Source organism: Psammomys obesus, unplaced genomic scaffold (genome assembly GCF_907164565.1).
Source record: "Psammomys obesus unplaced genomic scaffold, mPsaObe1.curated_primary_1811, whole genome shotgun sequence".
Classification (NCBI taxonomy): Eukaryota; Metazoa; Chordata; class Mammalia; order Rodentia; family Muridae; genus Psammomys; species Psammomys obesus.
The window spans coordinates 12,593,805-12,621,641 of record NW_026596079.1 but is presented as its reverse complement, the minus strand read 5'-3'; the positions used below and the strand labels follow the sequence as shown (position 1 = coordinate 12,621,641).

Sequence of the window (27,837 nt, the reverse complement as noted above, 5' to 3'; positions counted from 1 at the left end):
GGGGGCTGAAAGGAAGTGTTATTGTGTCCAATTATTTTGGTTGTGGAATGGATATGAATCTTTGAATACCAGGGGGAAGGCTAGGAGCAATACCTCAGAGTATCAAGTCCAGGCTAGGAAGATGGTTCATCTTATCAAGTGTTTTCCAGGCAAGAATAAGGACCTGAGTTTGATCCCTAAAATCCATATAAAAATTAGGCATCGTAGTGCACTAGAAATTACAGTGCTGTGAAGATAGGGATCCCTGGGGCTTGCTGGCCAGCCAGCTCAGCTCACTGGTAAGCTCCAGGGTAGACACATGCACGCACACGCATGCAGGCACATACACTAAGGCGCCTAAAAAAAGCAAGGGACACGCAGTCACCAAAAAAGGAGAGAGGCAAGGAACAGATCCCTTTTCTAGCTCCCTAGGAGAGGACATGGCTCTGCTGGATGTCAGACTTGCAGCTTGTAGAACTATGGGAATAGGCTTTGATTGTCTTTAGGGGCCACGTTTGTGGCCTGGTCACAGTAGCCAAGAATACATACAGCTTCATTAGACACATGTGGGAGTATAGGACTGGCCATCCAGCAAAACACGGTGCCGAGACAACTGAAAACAGCAGGTGATATTTGCCGAGCACCTTCTAAGTCTTGTACTTCATACATTCTTCCCCTCACAAAACCTTCATGACAACTCCATGCATAGCACAGGGACAGTACTAGTACTTGTTTTATTGTTAGAGAAACTGAGTCACTGAACAATGGACAAATACTTGTTAAAAGCCGTATGTGGTGGCTTACACCCATAATGCCAGTAATCAGAAGTCTGAAGCAATATTACCATGGTTTCAAAGTGAGCCTAAAGTATAGTGACTTTGTTTCAAAAAACAAAGAAAGCATGGGGAGAATATAATAGTAGGGTCTACATTAGGGACTACACAGAGATGGTGTGCTGAGAGGGACAGGCAAGGAAGCAGGAGGATTGGGACAATACTCAACCAGAGACAAACAGCGTGGGGTCTTTGAAACAAGTTCCAGTAGAACAGGGCTTAAAGGATAGCTAAGCATCGATACAGCTAAGTAGAGGGAAGGACATGCTTGACATTGTGACAGCATGTCATGATAAGGCCCAGGGAGGGTGGAAGAGGACAGAATGCGAACTGGGATCCTGATGCCCCCAGTAAGGCACACTGGTGAGAGGCAGCTACTCAGACTTCCTTAGCTGTATCTACCCAGGAAACCCTTCTCTAAGGGCTGAGGGCAGAAGAGAGATTCGGAGGAAAGTTAGTAAAGCTTCAGCACCAGTGAGATGCTATCCAGAGGCTGACCTCTATCTGGCTGCTGACTGAGCAGTCTGACCCCTGCCTTTGCTGTGGAAGATGGCAGCAACAGGAGACAGGGGACAGGGTCACCAGGAAGCAATCACTCTGCAGAGTACAGATGCCAGAAGCAGTGCAAGTTTCCTCTGATGGTCAGGAGTCCAGCCAGGCACCTTCAGTGTGCCGATGCTATTCAGCCGTGTCTGCACAAACATCTGTCTCCCGTATGTGCACACCGGCCACCCACAGACAAGCCTTGAGATAGCACTCTGGTTGTCTGAGTGCTCACCACTCTCCTGCCATACAGAGCAGTGCCACGGTTGCTGAAGGAAGAGTTTGACTTTTGTCCCATAGGGCTGGCTGAGGTCCTAGCTGTGAAAGACTCTGATGCTCCCAGCTTGCTGGTAGGGAGTGACTTTTATAATGTGGTAGCAACAGAATTTCTTTGGGAAAAGTCCTGAACTCCACCAATATTGCAGGTAAAACAAATGGCCAGGTGCTAGATAACATTTGAGCTGGAAAACAGAAATGTAGTGCACTGGTTTGAGGGATGTCCCTGTTTCTATAAGGAGCACAGTAGAGCACACAGGAAGTAAGCTGAGGATCAAAGCCCAGTGAACTCTAGAGAGAATATTCACCTGTGGGATGAAGTCCACAGAGAAAGTCTGTGGCTTCTGGGGAATGTTATTTGAGCAAAGCCTGTATTTTTTGGACAGATTTCAGGAGCTCTTTAAAGTCTTAAAATGCAATATCCAGGTGTCATCAGTGTTAAGGATCCTATGTGCCTGCATACTTCATATTGTTTTGTCTTGATTATTTCTGCTTCATACAGACCCATCACAAATGTGTTCTCTGTGTTGACTTTATGTAGTTTCACACCCCATTTTCCAGCATTTCCATAGAGTTTGGCCAACACATGCACCCTAATACTAAAGGAACTGTACTTTGTATAACTTCTGAGCTCCTCCCTGAACCATGAACTCCATGGATACAAGATCTTGAGAAAGCTTAAGCAACAGACACAGCAGGTGTTCTGGATAGGCCTGCTGAGTCAAAGGATGAGTGGCTACAACATAATACACATTTGTGTACAAGCATGTGCACACACACACACATATCCTGTGGCATTTGGGGAAGACTGTGTGTGACACTCTTAAAATAAAACAATTTAAATAGGCTTTGAGGAACCCTTTAAGACCAATAAACTGAATTACCTATCACTTGTTAAACCCAATTTATAAAAAGGCAGCAAAAATGTCACCACAGAATCCACTGGTGGGAAGAGCTGGCTAACATGCTCATTTGGCAGAGTTCACATGTGGGCCAGGACCTTGATGGGCTACTAAATGGGGACCCTTGTATCACTGCCAGACAGCAGGCAAGAAGCAAAGTCCAGGATTTCCTGTTGCTGTTAGTATGCTTTACTTATTTATTTATTTTGGTAGGTAAGGTAAGACCTTACAACCAGTGCCCATCAGCTAGCTGATTATACTGACTCTAGGTAAGGCAACTCAGTCTCAAGAGATTCCTGGATATCCAGCTGTTGCTTGGCAGGATTCCATTCAACAGAGTAAGACAGACAAGGATGCATCTCTCATGGTACTCTCATTCTAGTGGGGCAGACAAAACATGCAAAAGAATTTAACTCTAACAGTGTTCCAGAAGGAAAAAGAGAGGTGCCAGGGATGCAAACAAGGCAGGAGAGAATTCTAGGGTGTGCAAGGTCCTCAGAAAGACTGCATGGAGAGGCTAGGAGAGGAAGGGCAGAGGGCAGAGCCCCTTCTGCAAGGTTCCAGGGCTTTGATATAGAAAGCCTCTGATATCTGAACCTCAGCAGGAAGCCACTAAAGGGGTGAAGAAGAATGTCCAGGATAGAATTTCTGTTTCATAAGAAACTACTCTGGTTAGCACAAAGGAGTGGATTGTTTTGTTTTTATTTTTCCTATTACTATTATATTTGGCTCTCCATATCTGTGGGGTAAAGGAATTTCAGAAAAATTGTATATATCAAACATGGATCCATTTTTTTTTTAAACATCACATTTACACTGCATTAGATAAATTGTCTAGAGAGAATTTAAAAGTGTGTATGCTAGGTTACTCAAATACTATGCCACTATATAAGAGAAACTAGGGCAACTGTAGATTTTGGTATCGTGTGTGTGTGTGTGTGTGTGTGTGTGTGTATTTTCTAAAAACAGTTTTCTGATGATAGCAAAGGATATTATATTCATTACTATGGTTTTCAGTGGCCCCCAAACATTTTTCAAAATGTTTCCTGGCTTAAGAAGGCAGGCACAGTCATATTCATACATGGTTAAGCCCTCAGCCAGTATGAGTGCAGTGTGGATGGTTTTCCTAACGTGCAAACTATCCACTGTCCACTGGAGTCCCCCCAACTATCGGGCTCTGGGCAGCTTTGACCCTGACTTTAGAAAAACTTACCCCAAGGAATAGCGCCTTTGTTTGGGGGCCCATGAGGTAGTGGGCTAGGAGGGTCAGACAGGGTTCTCTTGTGTCCGGGTGGTGGGGGAGGAGGCCTCTTCTTGGATAGGGTGGAGCTGCCACTAGAGGTCTGGGTGCTTAGAGGGAGTGTTGAAGGTGGGCCAGTTGGACCTAGAAAGGAAATTGAATGGGGGCAGGAGGGTTAATCCCAGTCTCACAGACACAGAACAGCCACTATGTAATTACTCATCAAAATGTGGTATAACATGGGAGTCCACCAGCCCACCAACTCACAAATGGGCTTTAAAACTTGATAGTTAGTGGAATGCTCAGCTCTAAGCCAGATATCTACATCATACCCTCTTCTCCCAAGGCTCAGCCATCATTGTAGAAGAGAGGGCAGAATGAGTGTAAGATCCAGAAACAATGGATAAGCACAAGGAGCCTGTTTTCTGGTCATAGTAGGGATGTTGCACATATGAATTCACAGTAGTTGAGGTAGCACTCATAAGACCTGTGCAAGCTCAAGCCAGATAGGATCACAGCATGAAGAAGGGAAGTGGGCAAAAAGTCTGCCCCCTAGCTAAAGAGCTATTGGCAGTTGAGGGCTGTGGGGAGAGGGAGAATCACTTTCTTTAAGGGCGTGGTCCCTGATGGATTGTGAAGGCCGTACATCCAAGAATAAATGTGCAGCACAAACTGTACTTGATGAGGGAGGAGGAGTAGAAAGGACACAAAGTTGAATGGCTAGAAAAAGGGAGATGGAGCTGGGAGAAGTCAAAATACATTGTATGAAGTTCTCAAAGAAGCAAAAAAGAGAAAGAACACAATAAGAATTAAAGTGATAAGTAGATGGGGACAAAGAAACTTGGCTAAAAAATGACAACACAGAAAGAGTATTTTTAAGGAGCAAAATGCCAGCCACACCAGATATGGTGGTACAAGCCCCGTGATTCCAACCAAGGCAGGGTGATCATGGAGTTCAAGAATCATAATTCAGTTAGAAATCTGATGAGCACTCATTTAAAGAACCAAGGCAAAGCAAAAACCCAACAATAGTACCAAATACTAGTCAGCACAGAAGGCCCACAGATTTAGTCCCTCACTCAGATGCAATGGTGAAAAGAAAGCACACACACACATTTCAACTAGTGACTCACTGGCAATCACTCAGTCTACTTAGGAGGAAGGCGTGCTACACTGCTACCAAGATCAAGAGAGGGTCAGCAGAGTGCTGTGAGTCAGTGGCCTACAGGCCAGAGTATTCAGCCAGCAGAGTTTTTAATACAAATACAGCTTTTCTTTCAGTCAGCAAACAAGTTTTTTTTAACAAAACGAAACAAAAAACAAAAACAACAACAACAACAAAAAAAAAAACAAAACTTTTTTCCCTGAATAACAAAGGAGCTATGATGACCTAGAAATAAAGAACTTCAAACCTCTGTTTGCTCTAACTCTGAATTGTTCTGGAAATCCCAAACCATCTTGAAGCTTGAACAACAGCTAATGAAGCTGGGTTGGAAGCAGTTCTGGGGTACCATATACATTCTTGAAGTGAGGGTGCATGTCAGGCATTATGCTGGGCAACTGGGTACGTATTTCTCTAGGGAATACTACCATGGCCCTGCTTTAAACATCTCCACAAATAACTGCTTCTATAAACATTTAGGGAGAAAAAAAGGGAGGCAACAGAAACAGGAGTGAAAAAAAAAGTTAACAATGCTCTACCAAATATTTAATTCCAACAGGAGATACTTGACAATCTAGAAATTACTGTTAGCCTTCTTCTTGGGTAAACTCAGGGTAGTTTTAATTATTAATTAATGGTTAGTACTAACAAGGAATAAGTCATTAACTCTCAAAGATAGCCTGATTTGGCAGTAGACATGGATCATCTCAATAAGATAGCAATGTGTATTAAGATTAAATGACCATAGTTATAGAATTGATTCTGTTTTGCTGATGTGACACAGGACCATAGTTTTATGGTTACTTTAAATCAATGCCTACTAGTTTTACTAAATCTACAGCTTTAGATACCATTTCACAATAAAGAGGCTGCTACGACAGCCTACACCCGTGCAATGTTCTGCCGTCATCAGTTATGTCTGGAGATGTTATTCCTTTTGGCTTTCAATATAATCCTGTGAGGTATGGGTTTAGTACTGTCCTATCATGTATACAAGGCAAGGGTGCTTGGCATGATAGATCCCATAGAACAGGATGCAGTTTATAGATCTAGGACAAAGCAGTTTATGGGACTGGTGAGGCACTCCCAAGTCAGTGCTGCCGGTTCCTGAGGTCCAGGATAGTATCTTCTGCCTTTGGCCCAAGAGGGAAACAACAATGTTCAGTATGAGGAAATGGAAACAAATGCATAATAGACAATAGACAATGGTTGAGTTTCTCTTGTAATTTCATCTTTATCGCCATCTAGGGATTTTCCGGTGAAGTGCATCTTATAAAAGGCCACATAAGGAGGCTCCAAATTTTGTCCATAACCAAATAGCAAAGTAAAATGCTAACGGAGGCATATCTCGACCAGAGATTGTATATGTATATGTATATGTATATGTATATGTATATGTATATGTATATGTATATGTATATATATATATATATATATGTATATGTATATGTGACTTGAGGGATGACCATATGTAAGAGTCACCTAGTCACTACCAAGCAGGCAGAATCTAGATCTAAGAGTCTAGGGAATCGGCTAGAGAAGGTGTACACAGTGAACCGTGATCAGCTCTGACAACAGTTTGCTTCTCTGATTGACTAGTCTCTGGATAGGATACCCAGTCACACAGGTGGGGAATCTCTCTTCACCTCCTTTCCACTTAAAAATGTTTATGTTATTTTTTGAGAAATTCAATACAATATATTTTGTTGCTCTTGCTTTTTAAAAGGGGGACTCAAACACAACCTGATCCAGCATTTTTCTTTAATACACCCCTCCTCCCTGGAGTGACTGCTGCTAATGTCTAGACTTCAACAAGGCTTCCAGGGACTAGGATATCCACTGCTTTGCACCACAATGACTGTTCTTCCTTCTCCACCTGTAAGCTTCCATAGGAGAGACTGGACTGATTTTCTGTCTCCTAGTGCTAGCGCCTGGCATAGTCTGGGCACTCAATGCATGTTCATACAATTCATGGTCCAAGACAGCAGTATGATGTCCCAGTATGTTGTACATTTTGGTTTCAGTAAAGTTGAAAACCTAGGTGTTCTATCCTGGAGACCAAACAGAGGTGTAACTTTTAAATAAACTTTCACAGAAAATGGCTTGAAAAATGCCTTGACAGTTGTTTTTTTAAAAGGCTTGTCTATAGATCTTTAATTTATACATTCTAACATGTCTTACGGAAGAGTTAATGATTGAAGTTATACCTAAGTAACTCTGGTAATATGGATAAAAGTTCTATCATTTTCTACCTTTCATGTTTTTAATCAACAATATTGTGTAAGTTCATAGAGCATACTATGTTGCTTTGAAACACGTACACATTGTGGAATGGTTCAATGAGCCAACTAACACTCATCACCTCACATACGTATTGTGGTGAGAACACTCAAAATCTACTCTCTAAGCAATTATTACTTGCTATAATAACATGTCCTACAATAGATTTTTTGGGGGTGGGGTTATTTTTTGATTAATTAATTTTACATCCCAATCATAGCCCATCCTTTCTCTCCTCCCCGTCCCATCTTCCCTCCCATACTCCACAGAAAAGGGGAGCCTTCCCCCACCCACCAACCCAGCACATCAAGTTGCATTAGGACTGAGCGCATCCCTCCCCTGTGGCTTGTCAAGGTGGCCCTCACAGGAGGTTGTGATCAAAAAGCAGGCAACAGAGTCCATGTCAGAGACAACCCCCCCCCAACTCCCCTTACTAGGGAAGCCACATGAAGCCTGAGCTACCCATTGGCTACATCTGTATAGGCAGCCTAGATTCAGTGAATGCACTGAATGACCATACAATAGATCTCTTAAATTTATGTGGCTAATTCTCTCATGTAGCCGATCCATTTTTTTTTTAATAGTATGGTTCTTAAATGCCTGGAAAGCATATATTAAACTACCTTAACTAGCAGTAAATAAAAGTCAGGCACTGTGAAATTACATAGAGGACTCTGGAAGGACGGAGCTATCAGGGTGACATGGTTTCTGCTTGTTGATCTTTATATAGACAACAGCCTTGGATTTTCATTTGCTCTTCAGTCCCTTTCTGATATTGATAAGAGAAAAGTAGTGGATTCAAGGGAGTAAGGGTTGGCTCAGTAACAATTATGTATACATATACCACAACCTCCCCCCTTGCAGGAGAAATTGGGTTTTTCTGTGCTTCCTTTTCTATACCCTAGAAGTCAGGTGACTTGACCAGAGAGCCTGGGTCAGTGGCCCTTGTTGGAGACAAAGTTCTTGGCCAGCCCAAGGTGTTTCATGTGCAATGTTTAAAAAAGCACGTGGAGCCAGGTACAGTGACACACGTCAGTAATCTCAGCACTAGGGAAGGCAGGAAGAGCTCTGTGAGTTCGAGGCCAGCCTGGTCTACAAAGCAAGTCCAGGACAGCCAGGGCAAAACAGAGAAACCCTGTCTCGAAAAACCAAAACCAAAAAACCACCACCAACAACAACAAAAACTAAAAAGGCATGTGGTACATCACAGCTTCCATTCTTAATGCCTATTTTAACTATAAGATCACTAAGTTTGTATAGACTTGGGGTCTGGTTAATTTTGGTATATGATACTTTTATTTGCAAGTTTTTAAAATATAATGAAGTTTTTACAATTATTAAAATACTAATAAAAAGAATTGTGGAAAACTTGGTAAGGGCCACAACAACAAAAAAATAAAGCCCACATTAAATCTAAATCTAAATCTAATGAGGTTTAATGGCAAAGCCCACTGTCCCAGGAGATACAAGCCCAAGGAAAAATAAAGTCACCAGTGTATTAGCACTGCTGCTGAAAATACTTCTTAGGTTTTTAGGACTCAGCCAGTGGTGCTCTTCCAGATGGCAAGCCATGCAGGAAGCTGAGGGGGTTTCTTTCTCTCTCCACTTTTCTCTGACGTCAACTATAGACCTCCCAGAGAAGGAGATGCTGTGTATCAACTGTTTCCACAGATGTGTTTGGTAGAATTGTTGTGAACACTGTATACAGAGCTCTCTAGCAAGTGAACTGTCACTTCCCTATGACACATGGTCTGGTTTCCTTCCGTCAGGTGCATATTTCTGTGACACTCTTTCACTGGTTCTGTTGCTTATGCATTTAATAACCTGACACAGATGACCCTTCTCTCTGCACTGTGCTAAGACAATGATCCATAAACCCTGTCCTAGAGTAGTTTTAACAGGGCAGGATGAAATGGAAATCTTGGCTGTGAAAGCAACAAGCTTAGCTCTCTTCCTGCAGCGCCCCCTACTGACTTGATGGTGCATTTCATGCTTGCTTACTATTCAGTGAGTGCAGAAAGGCCACCTTCCCTCCCCCCTGTATTCCTGCTCCTGGAATAGTTGTTGAATGAGCACACTCAAAACTGCACAGACTCATCTGCTCCTCACATTACTGTGTGTGCTGGAGGCAGTGACTCAGCAAGGCAAACACCAAATCTTTTCTTCTGGGATGAAGATCCTGAAACTCAGCAGGATGAGAGGCACAGGGCTGGACTGGCCCTTGTGGAGAAGGAATCCCAGGGTCTCCTTGGAAGAGGAAAGGGAGCTTCCTGGAGAGGAAACAAACCTCAAAAGGTGATCCATGGCTGTCCAAGCAGCTGTGGTATGGCCTGACATAGATGGAGTTGTCTGATCGTTTCTAATTCTCAAACTATATTCTTTAATTAATGAAGGAAGTTTATTTTAGTCTTGCCACCTAAACTGAAAGCAAGGATAGCACTGGTTGTCACTTGGCTGTATTTACTGTGGCTCTCTGTACCAGGTATGCTGCTGTTTTTGGTACAAGCTTCTGCTGTAGTCTGAGCTAGAGCATTCACAAAGTAGGAGGCCTCTATCACAGCAAGTATGCGTGAAATACAGGCTTAGTATTCACAAGTATCCACGTGCTATTTAGAGTGGTCCATAATTCTGGATTCTAGCACACTAGTTGTTTCTGGTTCAGAAAAAGCTTAGAAACTTAGTTCTTCACACCAAGTATTGCTCCTTGAGAGCAGACTTTTCATTCTTTACTTTATAAAGTTTCTTTCCATTAAGAAGCAGGTATGTGTCAGGTCTCGCTATGTTACACATTAATCCAGCCAATAGGTGACTTCACTCTGGTCCACAGTTCCCTGAAGACTTCTTAAAAGAGACAATGGCAGAGAGGTACCAGAGCCAGGCGGAGAACCCACCCCTGATGGACCATAAGGTGCCCAGTGCTGTGCCAGGTGCTTCCTTCAGTTCTCAATCTTGTGAGAGGCAATGATTCCACAGTGGGCACACATTTTTCCATTGACATCAAAAGGCATGAAGATGAACAATGGCAGAGAGACATGGTTCTAAACCTTAGCATTATTGTAAAACATCATTAAGTTAGCCAACCAACCAACCAAGCAAGCAATATATATCTGCAAGTACCTGTTGTGTGGGATGGGCCATGCAGCTATGCTGCTCCCATGTTCCTCTGCTCCAGAAGCAGTGGCAGCTATAGTCCAGCAGACCTAACAAGAGTGTCTCTCCATACACTGTCTCAGTGGGTTCTGAGGCCCGCTCCATGAAGCAGGCAAGAGACAGACAGGTGAACTCACTCAACAAGCAGAGAAGGTCGTAGGTGACTTGCTATGCACAGGCTGATATAACTCTATTTCAGCATCGTGGGATCTGAAGGAAATTCCTTCACTAGGGCTCAGTTTCCTTGTCTGTAAATTGGGATACACACAGTGCTAGTCCTTCAATATCCTCTTCACTTTAAAGGAACCAAAGTTCTATGCTAGCATTCAAATGTAAAGATTAAAAAAAAAAAAAATCCCAGTGGGCCGGAGGCACCTGTGTTTAAATAGTGTTGGGCAGGGGGTCTGCTGATCACGAGAAACAGACAACACATTTCGCTTTGTACCTTTCACTGATCCTCTCTGGATTCCCTTCTGCAAAGAGGTCAGGACATGAACTGCCTGAGCCCTCAGGATGGTGAATGTGGGACACTGAACTGCTGAGTTCTGAGACTTACTAGAGTGCTACAGGAGGTGCTGGCTAGGGGAAATTTAGATCAAACTTCCCTGAATTCTGATGAGGCCCCTGGCGAGTTCTGAAAATACTCCTGAGCTGTGTTCTGAGAAATTACTTCTCTTGCTGCCTTTTGCACTCCTCTTATTTGTGGGGTCTTTGTCAGAGGTGTCGGTTCTATCACAGGAAACCATTATCCTGAGGTCCCTAAATTTTTGTCTGTGGGGCTAGCTTCCGCTATATAATCAAGGAGTGGGGCTTTCCTTGCTGTGAAGAGAACGTAATGACAATCCAAAGGATGACTGATCCAGACAGCTTTGTTCTCTTGCAGATGGTTCTGCCAGTTAAGCAGGATAGAATGAAAAAATACAGGGACCACAGAACACAAGTATCTCTGCACAGGGTGTCAGCTGACTTGAACAGTGGCCTCTAAGAATCATTTTAACAGTGCAAGTTTTCCACACGTAAGAGCATGTGAGCCCAGCTGGCCAAGAACAGCTATGGTTCAGTGCTGGGTAACTGTCATTAGAGACTGCCTGTCTGTGTCAGCAGCAGACAGTCCAAGGCTCTAAATCTGATATCCCACCATAGGCTGCCAGGGGGAACTCAATCAGTCAGCAGAGCAAATTCTATTTTCAAGCATGGACCTTATTTGTAAAGGGGAGGGATTTAACCATGGTTGTTAACCATGCGCCAAATCTCTAAGCCCCTGTTTTGGTAGCTGGACCACTAAATAAAAGTAGTCTTTGTTTTCTGGGTCTTCGGTAAAGAGCTAGTTAACAGTTTATTCAGTTCAGGCGGGTGATGCCTGGCACTAAGCCAGATGGCGTACTTTACAGTTCTCTATGTCCCTGTGAGATACACAAGGAGGGTGCAGGGGGCGGGGGTGGCATGGTGTGGGTGTACTAGTCCTTGGGTTCTGCTGTCAGTGAAGGCTCTCTGAACAGGTGCAGGCTCTGCCTGTCAAGACAGGTCACTACAGAACCAGGGCACATGGAATCCTCTGGCTTCGTTCTTCCGTCACTTTATCGGGTCTGCAGGGTCCTTTCGGTCCTCTTGCCAGAAGCATGATTTGCTGGTGAGCACGGTTTTGCAGAAGGGAGGACAGCACAGGGCTCGCACAGTATGGATCTGTAGCTTGATATGTTAGTAGTCTTTATAAGTGTATCCTAGTAGGGTGTGCAGAATGATAAACACTTGGCTTACAGCCGCCATTGCTATTGAGGCCTCTTGTTGTCTTTGATGAGAACTGCTCATGCCAAAGCTTTATTGTAAGGGTCCCTATTATTTTATGATCTACAAGGCCATTTGGGGTCTCTCTAAGAACACAGCCCCCATTTATAACATGATTTCAATGGAGAATAAGCTGTGGAAAAACAGTTTTGAATAAAGCTCACATTTGCCAGAAAATAGCACCAGTGTGGTTTAAATAGGCCTGTGACTGTATGCCAAGAGGCACTGCAAACCTGTATTAACTTGGGCTGAGTGCGCTGGGAGAATCCCATATTAGGATTCTCTGGCAGCTACAGTGCTAGCACCTCTCAGCTATAGCCCTAGCACTTTTGGGTCTTAACTTGACCCTCTACACTGACCCTTAGAGCTGGATATACTCTGGAGAAAGGACAAAAGGCTAGTGTTTGTGGTAAAGGAACAGGGACTATCTCCACTGGCCTGATGCTGGGCTGGTGAAGGTATTTGGCATCACATAACAACAGCCTAGGCAAGCTCACCACATCAAAGAGTATAGGACTGTGGGTTTTGTTCAAGAAGGATCTGCTTTAGGGTCCCAGGTACATGAAAACCTGTATTACCTACCTCATTTGGAAGCTTTGGGATGAGGAAAGTTTGGTGTGTGGCTTCTCATGAGGCAACTGTTTCACAAATACTACCTACTACTATGACAACCCCCCATCCCACTTTGGAGTCTGGGTCTTATGAAATCCAGGTTGTCCTAAAACTTACTATGAGGACAGTAATTGCTGTCAATTGCTTCCTGTATCAGCCAATTAAGTAGGGCTATTATAACTATGGATGTTGCTATGGTAGTACAGTTGATATTTTTTTCTAATTAATCAGTAACAATAATTCATTTGGGTAGGAATCCTCTAAGTGGAGGGAGGCCCCCGAGTGATAGAAGGATTATAAAGGTGACTATGGCAGGTATTTTATTTCATATTTTTGAGAGGGAAGTAATTGATGTAAAGGGATAAAAGGAAAGGGAAATGAACATTGAAGTAATTAAAAGATATAAGTAATTAGACTAAGAAGCATGAAAGTTGGGTTATATAGAAGAACAGCGATTATTCAACCATGGCATGCAATTTTACACAGCGCTGAGGATCAAACCCAGGGCCTCATGTTTAAAAGACAAGCTTTCTACCAACTTTCTAGTCCAGAGAGTCACATGTTTAACACAGAAGCACCTTAGTATGTAGAAAAGTAGCCTTTCAAAGAGCCAATAGCATACTCCTGCCACAAAGAGCATGGATACTACTATAGCCATGAGGCTCTCTGACTGAGTCTCAATTACTTATTGGCTGTGTGACACTGGAAAGTCACTTCATCTCTTTTTCTCTTGGTTTCCTTTTCTGTACGATGGGCGTGCGCGCACACACACACACACACACACAATCATGTTATCCACAGGAGGCTAATGCGAGAAGATACCTAGAACTCCCAAGACACTACCTTTTCCACTCTGGTGCCTGAGAAACGACACAGTCTCAATTCTGAGCTGCCTTTGACACAGGTTCCATATTCTACCACTTAAGTGGCAGGCTAGCAGCCAAGATGTCAAATCCACAAGCACTCCTTAAGCCCGTACCTTTCCCGGCGTTCCTAGGTGGCAAAGGGGGAGCCTCGGTGGTGGGTGATGTGGGCAAGTCTGTGCTCGTAGAGGCGAAGATCTGGTTGGTGAAGGCTCCATAGGATAGTCGCTGCTTGTCCCGTGGAGTGCTGAACCCTGGCAGTGCCAGCTTGTCCTGTGGCGAGATGCTAGAGGAGTGGCAGAAGCTCTGGGGTCTGGGTGAGCGCTCCTTTTTGATGGGGCTTGGCTGGTACGGGAAAGAACAGATGAGATGAGACTCAAGGGCTGTCCCTGAGGTGTCCAGAAGACCCCTGCAACATGAGTTCAGGAGGTCACCTGGTTCCTGTGGCTCTCCGTGTGGTGTGTGGTCAGCCATCAACACGGCTTCATGGTGACACAGTGAAAAGACGACTAAACTTCTGACATCCTCATCACTAACAGTCCCACCAATGAGCAGCAGTTAGGGACCAGTATGGCATTCCAAAGTGACAGGTAAGGTCACAGTGACATTTAGCCATTATTTAACAAATACCTTCCTTTGTAAAGGACGTGTCTGCCTCATTTGAACAGCATGCCTGTTAAACCTATGACTTCTCACATGAAGTCCTTTTTCCTGTACAAATCTATCACCTTCACCCCTCTTCCAAACTTGGCTTTGAGGTGCTACCTACATGGTGGTGGCTTGGAGCACTAAATCCTACCCATATTGTTAGGCTGCAAACCAATTTCCAACTGCCCATATGGTGTCTCACTCACTATGGTGGCAGTAGCGCCATTCAACTGTACCTGTAGGAATTACAATCACCTGCATCCCTTGCACTGCATGGAAACTTCAGATGGACCCGCTAACGTATGTCCAGCAAGGTGACCACAGCTCTTACTGCAGCGGAACGGTCCTGATTCTTCTCTCCCCTTCTCCTCACTGTATACACTAGAGTAGGGGCTAGTAGGAAACTAAGTCCTATTAATAAACATTTCCTGGCATCTGACTGCTTGGGTAACAATATAAGGTTGGGCCTGAAAAACCACTCATGACTCTGTAGGGCATCTCTTCCCCTTCCTTCTGTTGATATCTTCCACTCACAGAGTTGAGCTGATCTACTCCTCTCTACTTTTCTCTGGCCAATGCCCACCTATTCTCAGAAGCCTGTCTCTGCTGCTACTTCCTTGATGAGACAGTCAGGGCTTACCAAGATTGAGGAGCTAGACCTCAGGAATTCCCCCACACTTTTACTATGGGAAGTCACATAACCATCTGAATTATGATTTCTCTCCTCTTTAAACGGAGAGTGGCATTAGGACCTCTTTATCTGAGCATTCCCTATATCCTATCTGGCACACAGGACATGCCTGGCACACACTTGATGATAAACACGGCTGAACTTTCAAAGGCAGTTAAACATCACCTCTGAGAGTTTCAGGGACCTAGGCTTACTCCTAGTCTTTATCAGCTAGGAGGATTTGGAAAAGATGCCAAGTCCTCTTTGTGTTTAAGTTTTCTCTAGGGACGATAACCGTATCTCTGTGAGTTTCAGAAAAGACAATCTGAGATGAAAGAAAAATATTTAACTCAACTAATACCATATGTAAATCCTTCATAAATAACAATTATGAGTATTAATTAATTAGTTGTTTATATGGTTAATTCCGCAGCTTGGCTAGGCAGTTATGCTGCAGTTAAACATCCATGCAGATATAACTTTCATTTTAAAGGTGACAGCTTAAATCAGTAGTACTCTCCAAAATGTCAGTGGGCCTCATCCAGTCAGCTGAAGAGTTTAAGAAACAGTGACCACGATTCCCCAAAGAGCAAAGAGTTTAAGTTCCGGATCCCCTTCAGCCTCAACTCTGCTATAGCACCTACTGCTGTAGGGATTTGCAGCCTGCTGGCTGGCTAGCCCCATAACTGCATGGGCCACTTCCTTCAAATGATTGTCTTTTACTCCATCTTCCCTACTGGTTCTATTGTCTAGCTGTTAAGTAGTGCCCAACAGGGACCAAAGTGATTCATCTGGTCATAAGATCCAAATCAATGCATCTCACGGAAAGTGGCTCCGAACCTCTGGAAGGGCGCAGCACTCTAGAGCACGCACCCTTTGCACTCACTTTGTCATCCAGATCGTCATCACTTTCATCCATCTCGTCCTGCCGAAGATTCCACTCATACTCCACATGGACATGTGGGTTGAACTTTCCAGATTTAGCCTGGGAAAGCTGGAGGGAACAGCAAGTGCAAAATAATGGAAATGCTCAAATACTCCACCACTATACAAGCACTGAGCAAGACCTCACCTCCCTCATCCCCAAAGGATCAATGACACGGCCCTGTGGGCACAGCTCTAACTAGACAAGCTGGGTGGCTGCATGACCAGCTCAGGGACTGTGGAAACCCACACACAGGCAGAACCTTTCTTGAGTCTGAATGCATCACTTTCTTCAGGTAATGGGTTGGAAAATTGAATCAAGATGCATCAGGTTTAAGAGGAAGGGCTAAAATTTGAGCCAATCTGTGGTTCTTTTTTTTGTTCATGAAATTCCAGCAGAGTTAACAGTCTCAAAAAACTCCAAGAGGATAAAATCAGGTACTGGAGAAAAGGCTCTTGCCATGCTTGCAGATGACCTGGGTTTGGGTCTCAACACCCACATGGCGGCTCACAACCACCTGTAACTCTGGTTCCAGTGCCAACGCTCTCTGGTCTCTACAGGCACCAAGTACACTAAGTGGTGAGTAGACATACATGGAGACAGAACTCATATACATAAAAGAAAAATAAATAAATCTTAAGGGAAAGCAAGAATACAGAATACAGCTAGGGATGGTGGCATAAGTTCTGGCCCCAAAAGTACGACTGCCAGGCCTGGAATCTGACATTGTAGAGAAACGCAAACTCGATGGAATGCAATTTCCTTTTTTTACACTCTCTTTTCCATGTGCTAGGACTTGCGGCCTCTGAAATGCATAGTTATTTATCCTATCACAATGCCTCCTCTATGTAGCTCAGGTTTGTTTTAAACTTGTGCTCCTCCTGCCTAAGCCTCCTAAGTGCTTGGAATACAAACATGCCCCACTATCTCCAGTCCCCTAAGTGAAAACTTAAACCTCATCATGAGGACTTAAAAGGGTAGGAACTTAGGAATGGTACTAAAAGGCAGGGCCTCTGGTAGGTGATGAAGATTAGATAAGGTTATCATGAAGGAGCCATATGGCTGAATACTGGTTGCTTTAGAAGAGGAACAAAGATCAGGAAACATAGGCACTCCCATGTCTCTCATAATGGAAAAAAGCAACCACAGATGCATCCCCTCTACCTTGAACCATGAGTCAAATAAACCTGTTTTCTTTACAACTTGCTCAGTCTGTATACTATGCTGTCAGCCATAGAGAGCACACACTATATACTATGGTTAAGAATATAATATGGTCCAGGGTATTAGGCAAGAACTATGGGGGCAAAAAGGGGGTATGTGAACTGAAGGCTGGGAAGCAGGAGGGAGGATGGTGCTTATCATGAAGACATCATTACACTTGAGTCTACTTGTCCAGTTTTTCAAAGTGACTTCCTATATAACTCTTCACCCTTAGCTGCAAAGCAGCCAGATATCCCGGCAAATATGAAGCATGGTCCTAGTCTTCAATCCCACAAAGGCCTTTCTGCTCCAGTGTGACAGCTGCACTTAGAAGGCAAATCCATGGTTTCACTCTTTCAAACATACCTCAGTACTTATCTGTATTTATTTAGCTAATATTTAGAAACAAAATGAATTTGCTTCATCTTTTTCCAATTTCAGCCTCTCAGAATACACTGAAAGGCCACCGATGTCTAACAAACCTCCCATCGTACTTTTGCTTACCAGATCTTCACACTGGGTAGCCTTGAGTCTCTTTGCTATGTCCAAGGCAGTTTCTCCATTTTGGTTAACTGAAACAGCGGAAGAATAAACTCAGATGATTATCTAGGATTCTACCTCAAGCAGCAAGGAGCAATGATTAAGTACAGCGTATGTGCAGTCTCAGTCCCGTGGAGAGCCTGAGAATGGCCACACTCACCAATGTCCACGGTGGGCTTGCTCCTAAGCAGCAGCTTCAGACACTCCGGCTTGCCATACATGCTACAGTAGTGCAGAACTGTATTCCCCAGGGATGTTTGCTTATCCAGGTTTCCACTGAAAGATGGCAGCATTATTAGAAAATGTGAGCTACTCACCAATGGAAAGCTGTGTGACTGTAGGTCCTCTCTCATCGGTGAGGTATGTCTTAAGAAATTCTTGAACTAGTTCTAAGCTGTGTTTCCTATACTTTTTTCCTACTCCTGGCAGATCATACACATACCTGTGGGCACACTATAAAGCAGACCCCATAAAAGATTAACAACGATAATAAAATGGAGTAATAAAATACTCTAGCAAAAGCTATTAAAGATGCATGAATTATTTATTTCTGAGATTTTTTTCCATTTACTGTTGGTAGACCATGTGTGATTATGGGTAACAGAAACCTCAGAGAGGAAAACTACACATAAACACAGACATATTATACCACATTTTTTTTTTTTCAAGACAGGGTATCATATAGCCTAGACTTACTCCTGTGTGCCCTAGGGTGGTCTTAACCTTCTGATGCCCTGCCGTGCCTCCAAGTGTTGAGATAAATGTGCACTTGGCTTCACACAGCCTTCTCCTTCCATCCTCCTGCACCTATAGCCTTGTGCACACCAGGCAACTGAGCCATATCCTCAGCTATATATGCACTTAGCTCTTTCAGTTACATTTTTATTTATTGGTTTTATATGTGTGTGTGTGTGTATGAAAGTCAAAAGATGACTTTCAGGAATTGGGTCTCCTCTTCCACCATATAGGTCCTTCCATCATATAGGTGAGGCTGCCGTGCTCTCCTACAGAGTTTCCAGAACACAGACTGGAACATGAGCAGGCACTCTGGGGACAATACTCTTAGCCACTATGCTGTGTTAGCTCTCAGAGGGAAGGCTAGACCTTTACCCAGTTTGGCTGTGGCCACACACCATTCTTCCTACAGGGGTTCAACTCCTCTATCTGACAGCTGTTCTCTGATGGCTCTTCTCTAAGCGTGCTGCTTATAGAACAGTCCAGTAAGGGTCTGGCCAGGACAAAACCCCTGTGTTCTGCACTCTACTCCCATCAGTGTCCTTCTCTCAAATAAGTTACTACTGTTTTACATCAAACCTATGACAGCAAAAACTACCAAGTCTGATTGACCTGAGCCTTTAAGAACTTTCTATTGATTAAGGGCACAGGCTGGCCAACTATAGCTAGTATGCCACATGTGGCTTATAACCTGTTTATATAAGTAAAGATTTGCTAACACACAGCTTCACTAACTCATTGGCAAACTGTGGCCTATGGTTGCTCTATCCACAATGGCAGATATAAAGGGCTGCAATTGAGCTCTCAAGGGCCTCTAAAAAGTTTTAACCACATAGAACTCTTGTGAGTTCTAAAACAGGTCCTCTGTAGGACTGGTTTGTGCTAGTAAATCATACTCAGTTCATTCAGATGAGAAAACAAAAGGCATACCAGTTTTGTACAAGGAAATCAACAAGATGGAGAGAAGTCTGGTCTGCAGTCCTGACGGCAAGGTGAAGGGCTGTCTCCCCGAGCTCCTGAGGAGGGAGGGTGGATATGAATGAAGTGATCATGCCTCTAGCAGCTTCACTGCCAGCAAACTCCAAGCGATTATCAAGAGCACGTCAACGTTCTAATTCTCTTAGACATGTTCAGCTAACGCACATGTATCTCATTAAATGTCATAAATGCATGACCAGGGCAGGCTTTAAACTTGTTTTCCTCTCTGCCACTTCATTGCAGGTGCTGAGATTGCAGAAGTATGCCACCACAACATGCTTACTTTTCACCTTTTAATCCTCTGGCTTGTGTGAGGCTTTACCTGCCCAGGTTCCAGCAGTGGCTCCATTAACTCCACCCCCTCTGCATAGACTTGGATTAGTGCAAGTAAGTCCCTGGACTTGATGGCCTCAAGCAACTCATTCAGCTTTGCTGAGGAAGAGGCACAGGTCTTCCTGGAGAACCGGTGGTCAACGTACTTTGCGGTGATGTATTCTTTTCGTACAGTCCTGAAACAAACAAAATGGTCAGAGCATTTCTGCTTTTCAAGAGCTGAGAAAGATTTCTATGCTCCCTTTTCTTAATTAAATGTGCTTCTTTTCAAACAACAAATTAGGTTTTAGACCAAGTGCAACTGAGACAAAACAAGGAAATACGTATTTCCTGATACCTGTAGGCAACACATATAATTATAAAGTTAATGGACACAAAAATGGACACAAAGATCATGGCTGATGTCTACATAGAGAAACATGCTATGAATACTTCAAATTCACAGCATATGTAAAAAAGATTTTGAAAGCTGAGACAAATTAAGTTTTCAGAGCATTATGAAGATTGTACTTTTATGTTCTAACCCCTACTTTATAGGTGAGAAAAATGAAGCTTAGAAAGGTTGCCATTAAATCTACCCTACAGGCAAAAAGTATTACAAAGATGAGAATGAGTTGCCTTCCCTGTAGAGGCTCCTTTAGGAGCAGGTGCTAGGAACACAAGGCTTGAAGTCTGAGTGACCATGTGGTATCCATACTTTGTGTGACTAATCACCCTCACCATGGAAACTCAAGTGGTCCTGGGAGACAGGACCTACCTCCCAGCCCCAAGGCTAAGAACAGAGCCTCAATGGCCCAGTGGTCAGCCTGTTACCTACAGAGGAAGACTGAAATGGAAGTCAGCTCAAAGGAAACTACATGACAGCTAAGGAAAAAAAAAAAAAAAACCTAGGGTCAGGTGACACAAACTGACAACACAGAGACCTTCTGTTTATCTCCTGAGATTGCCACTTGTACAGGCTAATCAGTAAAAATGAGTGAAGTTCAATACTAGGGAAAGTATTGAAACTTTGAACTTCAGGTTTTTATGGTTTGAAAATGGAGACAACTACTCACTGGCACATTAGGGATTTATATACTGATCTTTAATTTACGTGTATGACTGTCTGAGTTTATATGCATCACGTGCTTGCTTGCAGGCTCCCGAACACAGAAGAGTGTGTTGGGTCTTCTGGAAATGGAGTTACAGGTAGCTATTAGCTCCCTGATGTGGGTGCTTGGAACCAAACTCCTGTGCCACACTTCCCACAACCATGATTCTGTAACCACCGGTTTGACTTCCTAGGAAATGTCTGCCTTCCCTGCTAGATCCCAGGCATTGAGGGTAAGGTTTATAATTATACAAAGCAGTTTCCTTTGCTGTTTCCTCAGCACAGAATGAGTATACTATAAGCATGTGCAGAGTTCGGCAAAAGACCACTGCTGCCAAGAGGCCTTCTGGGAGACTTGATGATTTCAGATTGACTGTGCCCTGTAAAATTTTAGCACTTCTGTGAACTCGGGTATCCATGGAGGTTATTAGCCAAATATTTAGACTGGTGTCTTTTCTTCCTACCTAGAGCCTCCCTAACCATGTGACTAAGATTAGTCTTTCTTCCTATTTATCCACAGCACTTGGGGGCTGAGGTAAAGAATCCCTACCATGTACAAGGCGCTGGATTCAATCTTGAGAACTTTCCAGTCCCCCGCCCCCAAGTACTGGGCGTAGAATCCAGTGTCTGGCTCATTCTAGGCATGCACTTTACCACTGAGCTATGCCCCTAGTTACTCTCTAATTATTAAAGTGTAAGTTCAATTTGTGGCTCAAAAGTAAAATCAAAGAGTTGTCAAAAAGTGCTCATCAAGAACTCTCACATCTGGCTCCAATGCCAGACTACATACTTTTGTTCACTGGTCTGTTTTTGAGACAGGTTTTCTCTGTGTAGCCCTGGCTGTTATGGAACTTGCTCTGTAGACCAGATTGGCCTCAAACTCAGAGATCCTCCTGCCTCTGCCTCCAGAATGTGTGCATCACCACTGCCTGGCTAGACTCCATACTTATATGAGTTTCCCAGTTACAGTCAGGTTCCTTACGTACAGATAAATTCCAATAACTATGTTGTGATGGTTTGGATCTGAAGTGTCCCCCTCAGGCTCATGTGCTGAAGGTTTGCTCTCCTGTCAGTGACAATAACATGCTGCTGACCAGGCCACAGGGGCACCAACCCCACTGATGGGTGTATGTGCCCATGGGTTCACGGTGCGATGAACTCCAGAAGGCAGGGGCTAGCTGGAGCAAGTGCTCCATGTCTGTGAAGGGTATAGCTTGTCCCGGGGTACTTCTTGCTTGCCTTTCTGACCGCTGTGAGGTAAGTGGTGCCCTCCACCTTTCTGCTGCCGTACTTTCTTACCACTCCGGGCCACGGCAGTGCTGTCAGCTGACGATGGACCGAGAAAGCGTCAATCTCTCTTAATGAAACATGTATGCAGAACTATGTATGCAAATGTGTTTGCCTTCTGAGTAGGTAGTGGAGTAATGAGAGGGATTTAATCACCAAATTTAGCCACAATTCAAAGTTTCTGAGTTTGATCACAAGTCTAGGTCCAGAGGGTATGTTTCTTTGCCCCTATTACCTGTTTCATCCTTTCCCAGAAGACAGTCTGCTTTCTACTGTGCTTTGCTTTTTAAAATTTACCAACAATCTTGAAAATCACTTAAACCACAACATGGGACTTACTTTTTTCACAACTGCATAGTGCTTCATTGTCTGGCAGAGTCATAAGACTCCCTTTCTCCACATATGTAATACACACACACACACACACACACACACACACACACACACACACACACACATATTCTTCTATCACAAAATAACTAGTTTCCAGAAGTCAAAGAGCCCAGTACAGGGTTAACAGATTTATAGTTATGGTAAGAAAGTAAGGAAGGAAATTTTGTTTTTATTACTCTGCCATTCCGTACTCCCATTGAAGGCATATTAGACAGAATGTCAGTCTCCTCAGACTTTGCTGAGTGCGTTGCTCAGCATCTGTATCATAAATAGTCTGAAAACTCCTGCCACTGCCTTGGCATGTCTATTTCCACAGCACAGCATGACCAGACATGACCGTCCCCAAGATCTGCTCCTAGGAAAGGTACTGCTGAGAAGAAACTTGCCAATCCAGACGCATGTTTCAGAATACCTTTCTAGCCTTTTCTTGATAATGGGAGAAAATACTGTAACCAATAGATTTTTTTTTTTTTTTTTGTTGGGGAGGAGAGGAAGATAGAATGGTGAAGTATTCATATATTCATAATACTTACATATCACTTGAAGGAGTGGGCTTTGGTGAAGGGCTGGGTAAATTTGCTTCCATAATATCATTAAAACTATTGTTTCCTACATTCTTGGCCAGCTGTAATATGAACAAACAGAGCACAGTAAACTATCACTGGTTAACAGATTCCTATTTGCTTTCAAGATTTTTTTTTTGTGTATGTATTTTCCTTTATCTAACTCTGGGTATACAAGCCATCCCTTTACCTGGCTCGCAGAAACTTCCTGAGCACCTGTCACATGCCAGGCACTGAACCCAGAGTTTGAGCTGGAAGTGGTAACAGTGTGCTCGTTTCTCAGAGGTGTTCAGAATCTAGGGGGGGGGGTCAGGTTATGACATGACAACCAACAATGTCTACAGATATGATGTGATAAATGCTTGAAGGGAATAGGACTTGGCTACCACAGCCACATCACATACAGTTTCTAGGATCAGACAGACAGACGTCCACATGGGAGCCTAAACTCATCAAGAATAATGTTTCAAGTACTACTGTATATCCTTTTTATACTGAATCAAGTTACTTCTGGTGGGCATAAAGGAACGGTTATTCCCTGGTTGGGTACAGATCAGGGTGCTGTGGGCACAGTAGAGAAGTGCCCACAAAACATTTTTTTTTTTTTTACTTTTTAAAATTAATTTACTTTTTATTAATTACAGTTTATTCGCTTTGTAGACCAGGTCTAGCTCCCTCCCTCTCCTCTCTAAATCCCACCCTCCCTCTCTCATCTCCTCCCATGCCGCTCCCCAAGTCCATTGATACTGGAGGTCCTCCTCCCCTTCCATCTGACCCTAGCCTACCCGGTCTCATCAGGACTGACTGCACTGTCTTCCTCTGTGGCCTAGTAAGGCTGTTCCCCCCTCAGGGGGAGGTGATCAAAGAGCCACCCACTTAGTTCATGTTAGAGACAGTTTCTGTTCCCATTATTAGGGAACCCTCTTGGACACTGAGCTGCCATGGGCTAAATCTGTGAAGGGGTTCTAGGTTATTTCATGCATGGTCCTTGTTTGGAGTATCAGCCTCAGAAAAGACCCCTGGGTCCAGATTTTTGGGTTCTGTTGCTCTCCTTGTGGAACTCCTGTTCCCTCCAGGTCTTTCTATCTCCCCCTTCTTTCATAAGAGTCCCTGCACTCTGCCCAAAGTATGGCTGTGAGTCTCAGCATCTGCTTTGATATCCTGCTGGGTAGAGTCTTTCAGAGGCCCTCTGTGGTATGTGCCTGTCTTGTTTCCTGTTTTCTCCCTCTTCCGATGTCCATCCCCTTTGCCTTTCTGAATGAAGACTGAGTATCTTACCCAGTGGCCTCCTTCTTGATTAGCTTCTTTAGGTGTATAGATTTTAGTAGGATTATCCTATATTATATGTCTAATACTGACTTATAAGTAAGTATATACCATGCCCACAAAACATTTTTCTTCTGGACCCAGAACTGTTCCAAGAAAATCTCAGTGTCTTTTAGAAAGACCTTTTGTCAATGGCATAATTCTTAAATTCATGCAAAGCTCAAGAAACGTTCATGCAAAACAGTTCTTTCAGTACAAAAGTCTTGGATTTATTGTACAGTAAGTGTATAACATTTGGGCTTTCACATTTCTGACATCAAGACTGGATTTCAGGTTTGTAAGTAAAGGACCTGCCATGACACCATTTCTGAATGGAAGGAGAATGTGTTTCAGGGTTCTTTATGTCCAAGGCTTTTCTCTGTAACCCAAAGTGAACCAGAAAGTATAACTTCACACTTCCTAAATGAACAGGCTCATATAATACAGGACAGATTATCATCCAGTGACTGTTCCCATGGCAAGAGCTGTAGCTGAGTCTTTTTGGTGCTCCTGTGCAGACGAGGCTGGGAATGAGCTGTGTCTATTGTTCTGCTGAGCTCTAGTTCATTCACACCCTCAAGAGAGACCCTTTCATCATTTTACCTAAATGAATTTCATTCTTACTGCAAACTCTCTCAGTGCATTCGGGTTAAATTATCAAGACAAGGAACTATGGCCATATGCATTATGGGAGAAGCCAACTGGGCCTTTCACTATTTTCAGTGTATCACAAGGACCAAAGAAATTCTACAGAGATTTCAAATTTTATGGGAAAGGCAAAAAGAAAAACACATTTAATATTCATGTCTTTCATAGTTTTCAAATTATAAAGCAGTTTATTACCTTGGTAACTATGTAAGTTAGGCTAAGGAGTAACTGGTTTTGTGTTTTGGTTTGTGTTAGCTTACAGGTCAATTATACTTTTACAAATATGCAAACAGCAAAGATTAAATTGGGAAAGGCTTTTCAGTCATTAGTTTCAATAATATACATCACTAGGTAATTTGCTCACATGCTCTAATTGCCACTGTGGTGAACTGTATGAGAACCAATCCCCAGTGAGAAAAGCAGTTTGGAAGAAGCCCTTCCCAAAGGGACGAGCAAGTTCCAGTAGACACCACTCTTTTTCCTTAAAAACGGAACAGTGAAAAGCAGAAAGCATAACATATCACAAAGGTTAAAGTCTAAGTGTTCAGGCAAATCCACTGAATTCCATAACTATTTGTAACCATTAAAAACAAACACACTCCTAAGGGTAATACATTAAGTTATATCTGAGACTATAAACTTTTCTTTTAAAGCGGAGGGCAGGACTTACCAAGAGTTCAGAAGTTCCTAATTTGTCTAGTTCCAAAGACTGAATGCGAGAAATGTGGACCCCCATTTCCCTATGGATTCCGGAACATTCTATACAGGTCAAAATACCCAAGTTGGTTGAAAGCCATGTGGGTTCTGTGGAAAAGATGTGATGAAACAAGACAAGTCACTCAGAGTGCTGGCTACAGAGCAGACACACACAGCAGTCAACCCTGGGTAAAAATGAGCTCAAGGGAAAGGTTAATGTAAGAATTGGGTATTTGTGCTTTAGTACAGGGGCTCTAGGTATGCCTTCAATACTGAATTAAAAATCAAAGTCAAGCCCTTTGTCCTTGTAAAAATTTCCTTCAAATCTATGGTACAGTTACAGGCTTCAGACTAGGGTTCCCTTCTTGCTCCAGTCACAGACGGAGTTGAAGGCCTGTGAACACTGAAATCTACAGCCGTAGAGTCAACATTCAGAATACAAGTAGCTCTGACCCATCATTCCGGTTCAATCATCAGAAGCACCAGGTTTGCATTTTGACCTTAAGCAAATCACTTCACCCCACCTGTAGGAGGAAGACACTGGTACCTTACAGACACATATGCTGGGAGGACAAGCAATACATCTATACTATACTATACTATATACTATACTAAATCCTTAGTATAGTAAGCTCCCTTGCTAACTGCCCTGTTATCTGAAAACAGGAGTCCAAGAGATGGGGATGCCTCCCTGGTACAGAGATCGAGAGAGACTTCCCAGGGCAGGGGCAGAGGAATGTCTGTATCTCACACATTATTTTATCAAGGACTACCGCGGGAAGACTTTCCTGATCCTAGGAGATAAGACCAAGAATGAACTCAAATTAACACTTCTGGCTTCGGGTGGCAGACTTGGACTTACAATATGAGCACCGTGTTCTGTTCTCATCCCCTTAGGGATCACGGTGCTCACTCAGGGAAAGGAACACTGTATCAGGTTGGGAATTCCCCAGGTGAGAAAAACAGAGTAGGGAAGAGTAGCCCCGTGCGGAGACTCTCCAGGCTTGGAAGCCACGCTGTGTGTGTCTAAGTCAGCCCATGAGCTGTAAAGAATTCAAACAACTGCTTCATTGATGACGGCATGAAAGAGACAGGATGCTCAACAAGCCAGCATTCACACTGTGCACAGTGTGCACAAATACCTGATGAGCCACAGTCACAGCAGACGTCATTGCCAGGGAGCCGCTGAACATCCTCAATGATGGCTTTGGTCAGGTCTTCCAGGCTATTCTCCCCTGTGCTCTGCTCACCGCGGAAGGCCATGGTTAGAGCCTCTTCCTTGCTATTCGTCAGTACTGATATCCACCTGTGGTTGAGATACCAGAGGAAGGTGGCCTTCATAAGGGCATGGCCACCATTGTCTTCTTCCACTGGAAACAGACCTTCAGTAGGAACTTTCAAAATCCACCCCCTCCTTGACATATGGCAAAATGGCAATAAAGTGAGGAAAAATGAAAAGCTAACTTGGAAGATAAGAGATGGTTAGGGTTGAGTACATGTGAGGTCCCGGGTTTAATCATTAAACCACAAAAAAAAAAATTAAACAAATAAAATAATGGAAATAAAACAATGGAAAGAAACATATAAAACAAGTAAGAGAGATGGCTGAGTAGATGACACACAGACAGATGGCTGGAGTAGATAGCATACAGAGAGATGGCTGGAGTGGATGACAGAAGGACATTGTAACTGAGGGCTCGTGTGGGCAGGATGAAGGGGAGGCTAGACTGAAGAGGTTTCATATAAGGCACAAGCAGTACAAGGATGATAAGAAGCAGTGACAGGTGGAATGCGTTCAATAGAAGGCATCTGCTCTCTGGCAGCCTATGGCTGCAGGGACATTTAACAGTGAAAATGAGGATATATTAATAGCAGCCATAAACCTTATGTTTGTGAAAGCAGCACAGTAACCCAGAAATTTGAAAAATGCAGCTGAATTAGATCTGAAAACCCTCTACAAGCTCACATTTGAGTGCTGGCTCCTAGACAGTGCTGCTGTTGTGGGAGGTAGGGGGAGCTTTGGGACACCAGACCTACCACAAATGGGTCACTGGGGTTGGGACTTGAAGGTAGTGCCTTCTCTTTCTCCCCCTCTCCTCCTTCTCCTTCTCCCCTTCCTCTCTTCACACTCTCCCTCTCCTCCTTTCTGATCTGTAAGATGTAACAAACTCCCCCTATCACAGACAGAGCCTTTTTGG

General features: G+C 43.5%; 1 protein-coding gene across 5 annotated transcripts in view; it reads right to left on the bottom strand.

Moving 5' to 3' along the window:
• Asap1 (ArfGAP with SH3 domain, ankyrin repeat and PH domain 1) overlaps positions 1-27,837 on the bottom strand; it is a 315,053-nt gene that overhangs the window by 20,017 nt on the left and 267,199 nt on the right. For 3 of the 5 annotated variants that reach the window (XM_055626359.1, XM_055626360.1, XM_055626363.1), the window contains 10 exons: positions 26,782-26,945; positions 25,614-25,747; positions 22,961-23,052; positions 19,647-19,833; positions 19,277-19,362; positions 17,772-17,887; positions 17,576-17,643; positions 15,830-15,937; positions 13,742-13,970; positions 3,747-3,917 (listed from right to left, as the gene is read on the bottom strand). In XM_055626359.1, coding sequence (XP_055482334.1) covers positions 3,747-3,917; positions 13,742-13,970; positions 15,830-15,937; positions 17,576-17,643; positions 17,772-17,887; positions 19,277-19,362; positions 19,647-19,833; positions 22,961-23,052; positions 25,614-25,747; positions 26,782-26,945 — 1,355 coding nt within the window. The remainder of the gene's footprint in view (positions 1-3,746; positions 3,918-13,741; positions 13,971-15,829; positions 15,938-17,575; positions 17,644-17,771; positions 17,888-19,276; positions 19,363-19,646; positions 19,834-22,960; positions 23,053-25,613; positions 25,748-26,781; positions 26,946-27,837) is intronic. The other 2 variants (XM_055626361.1, XM_055626362.1) reach the window with 1 other exon arrangement.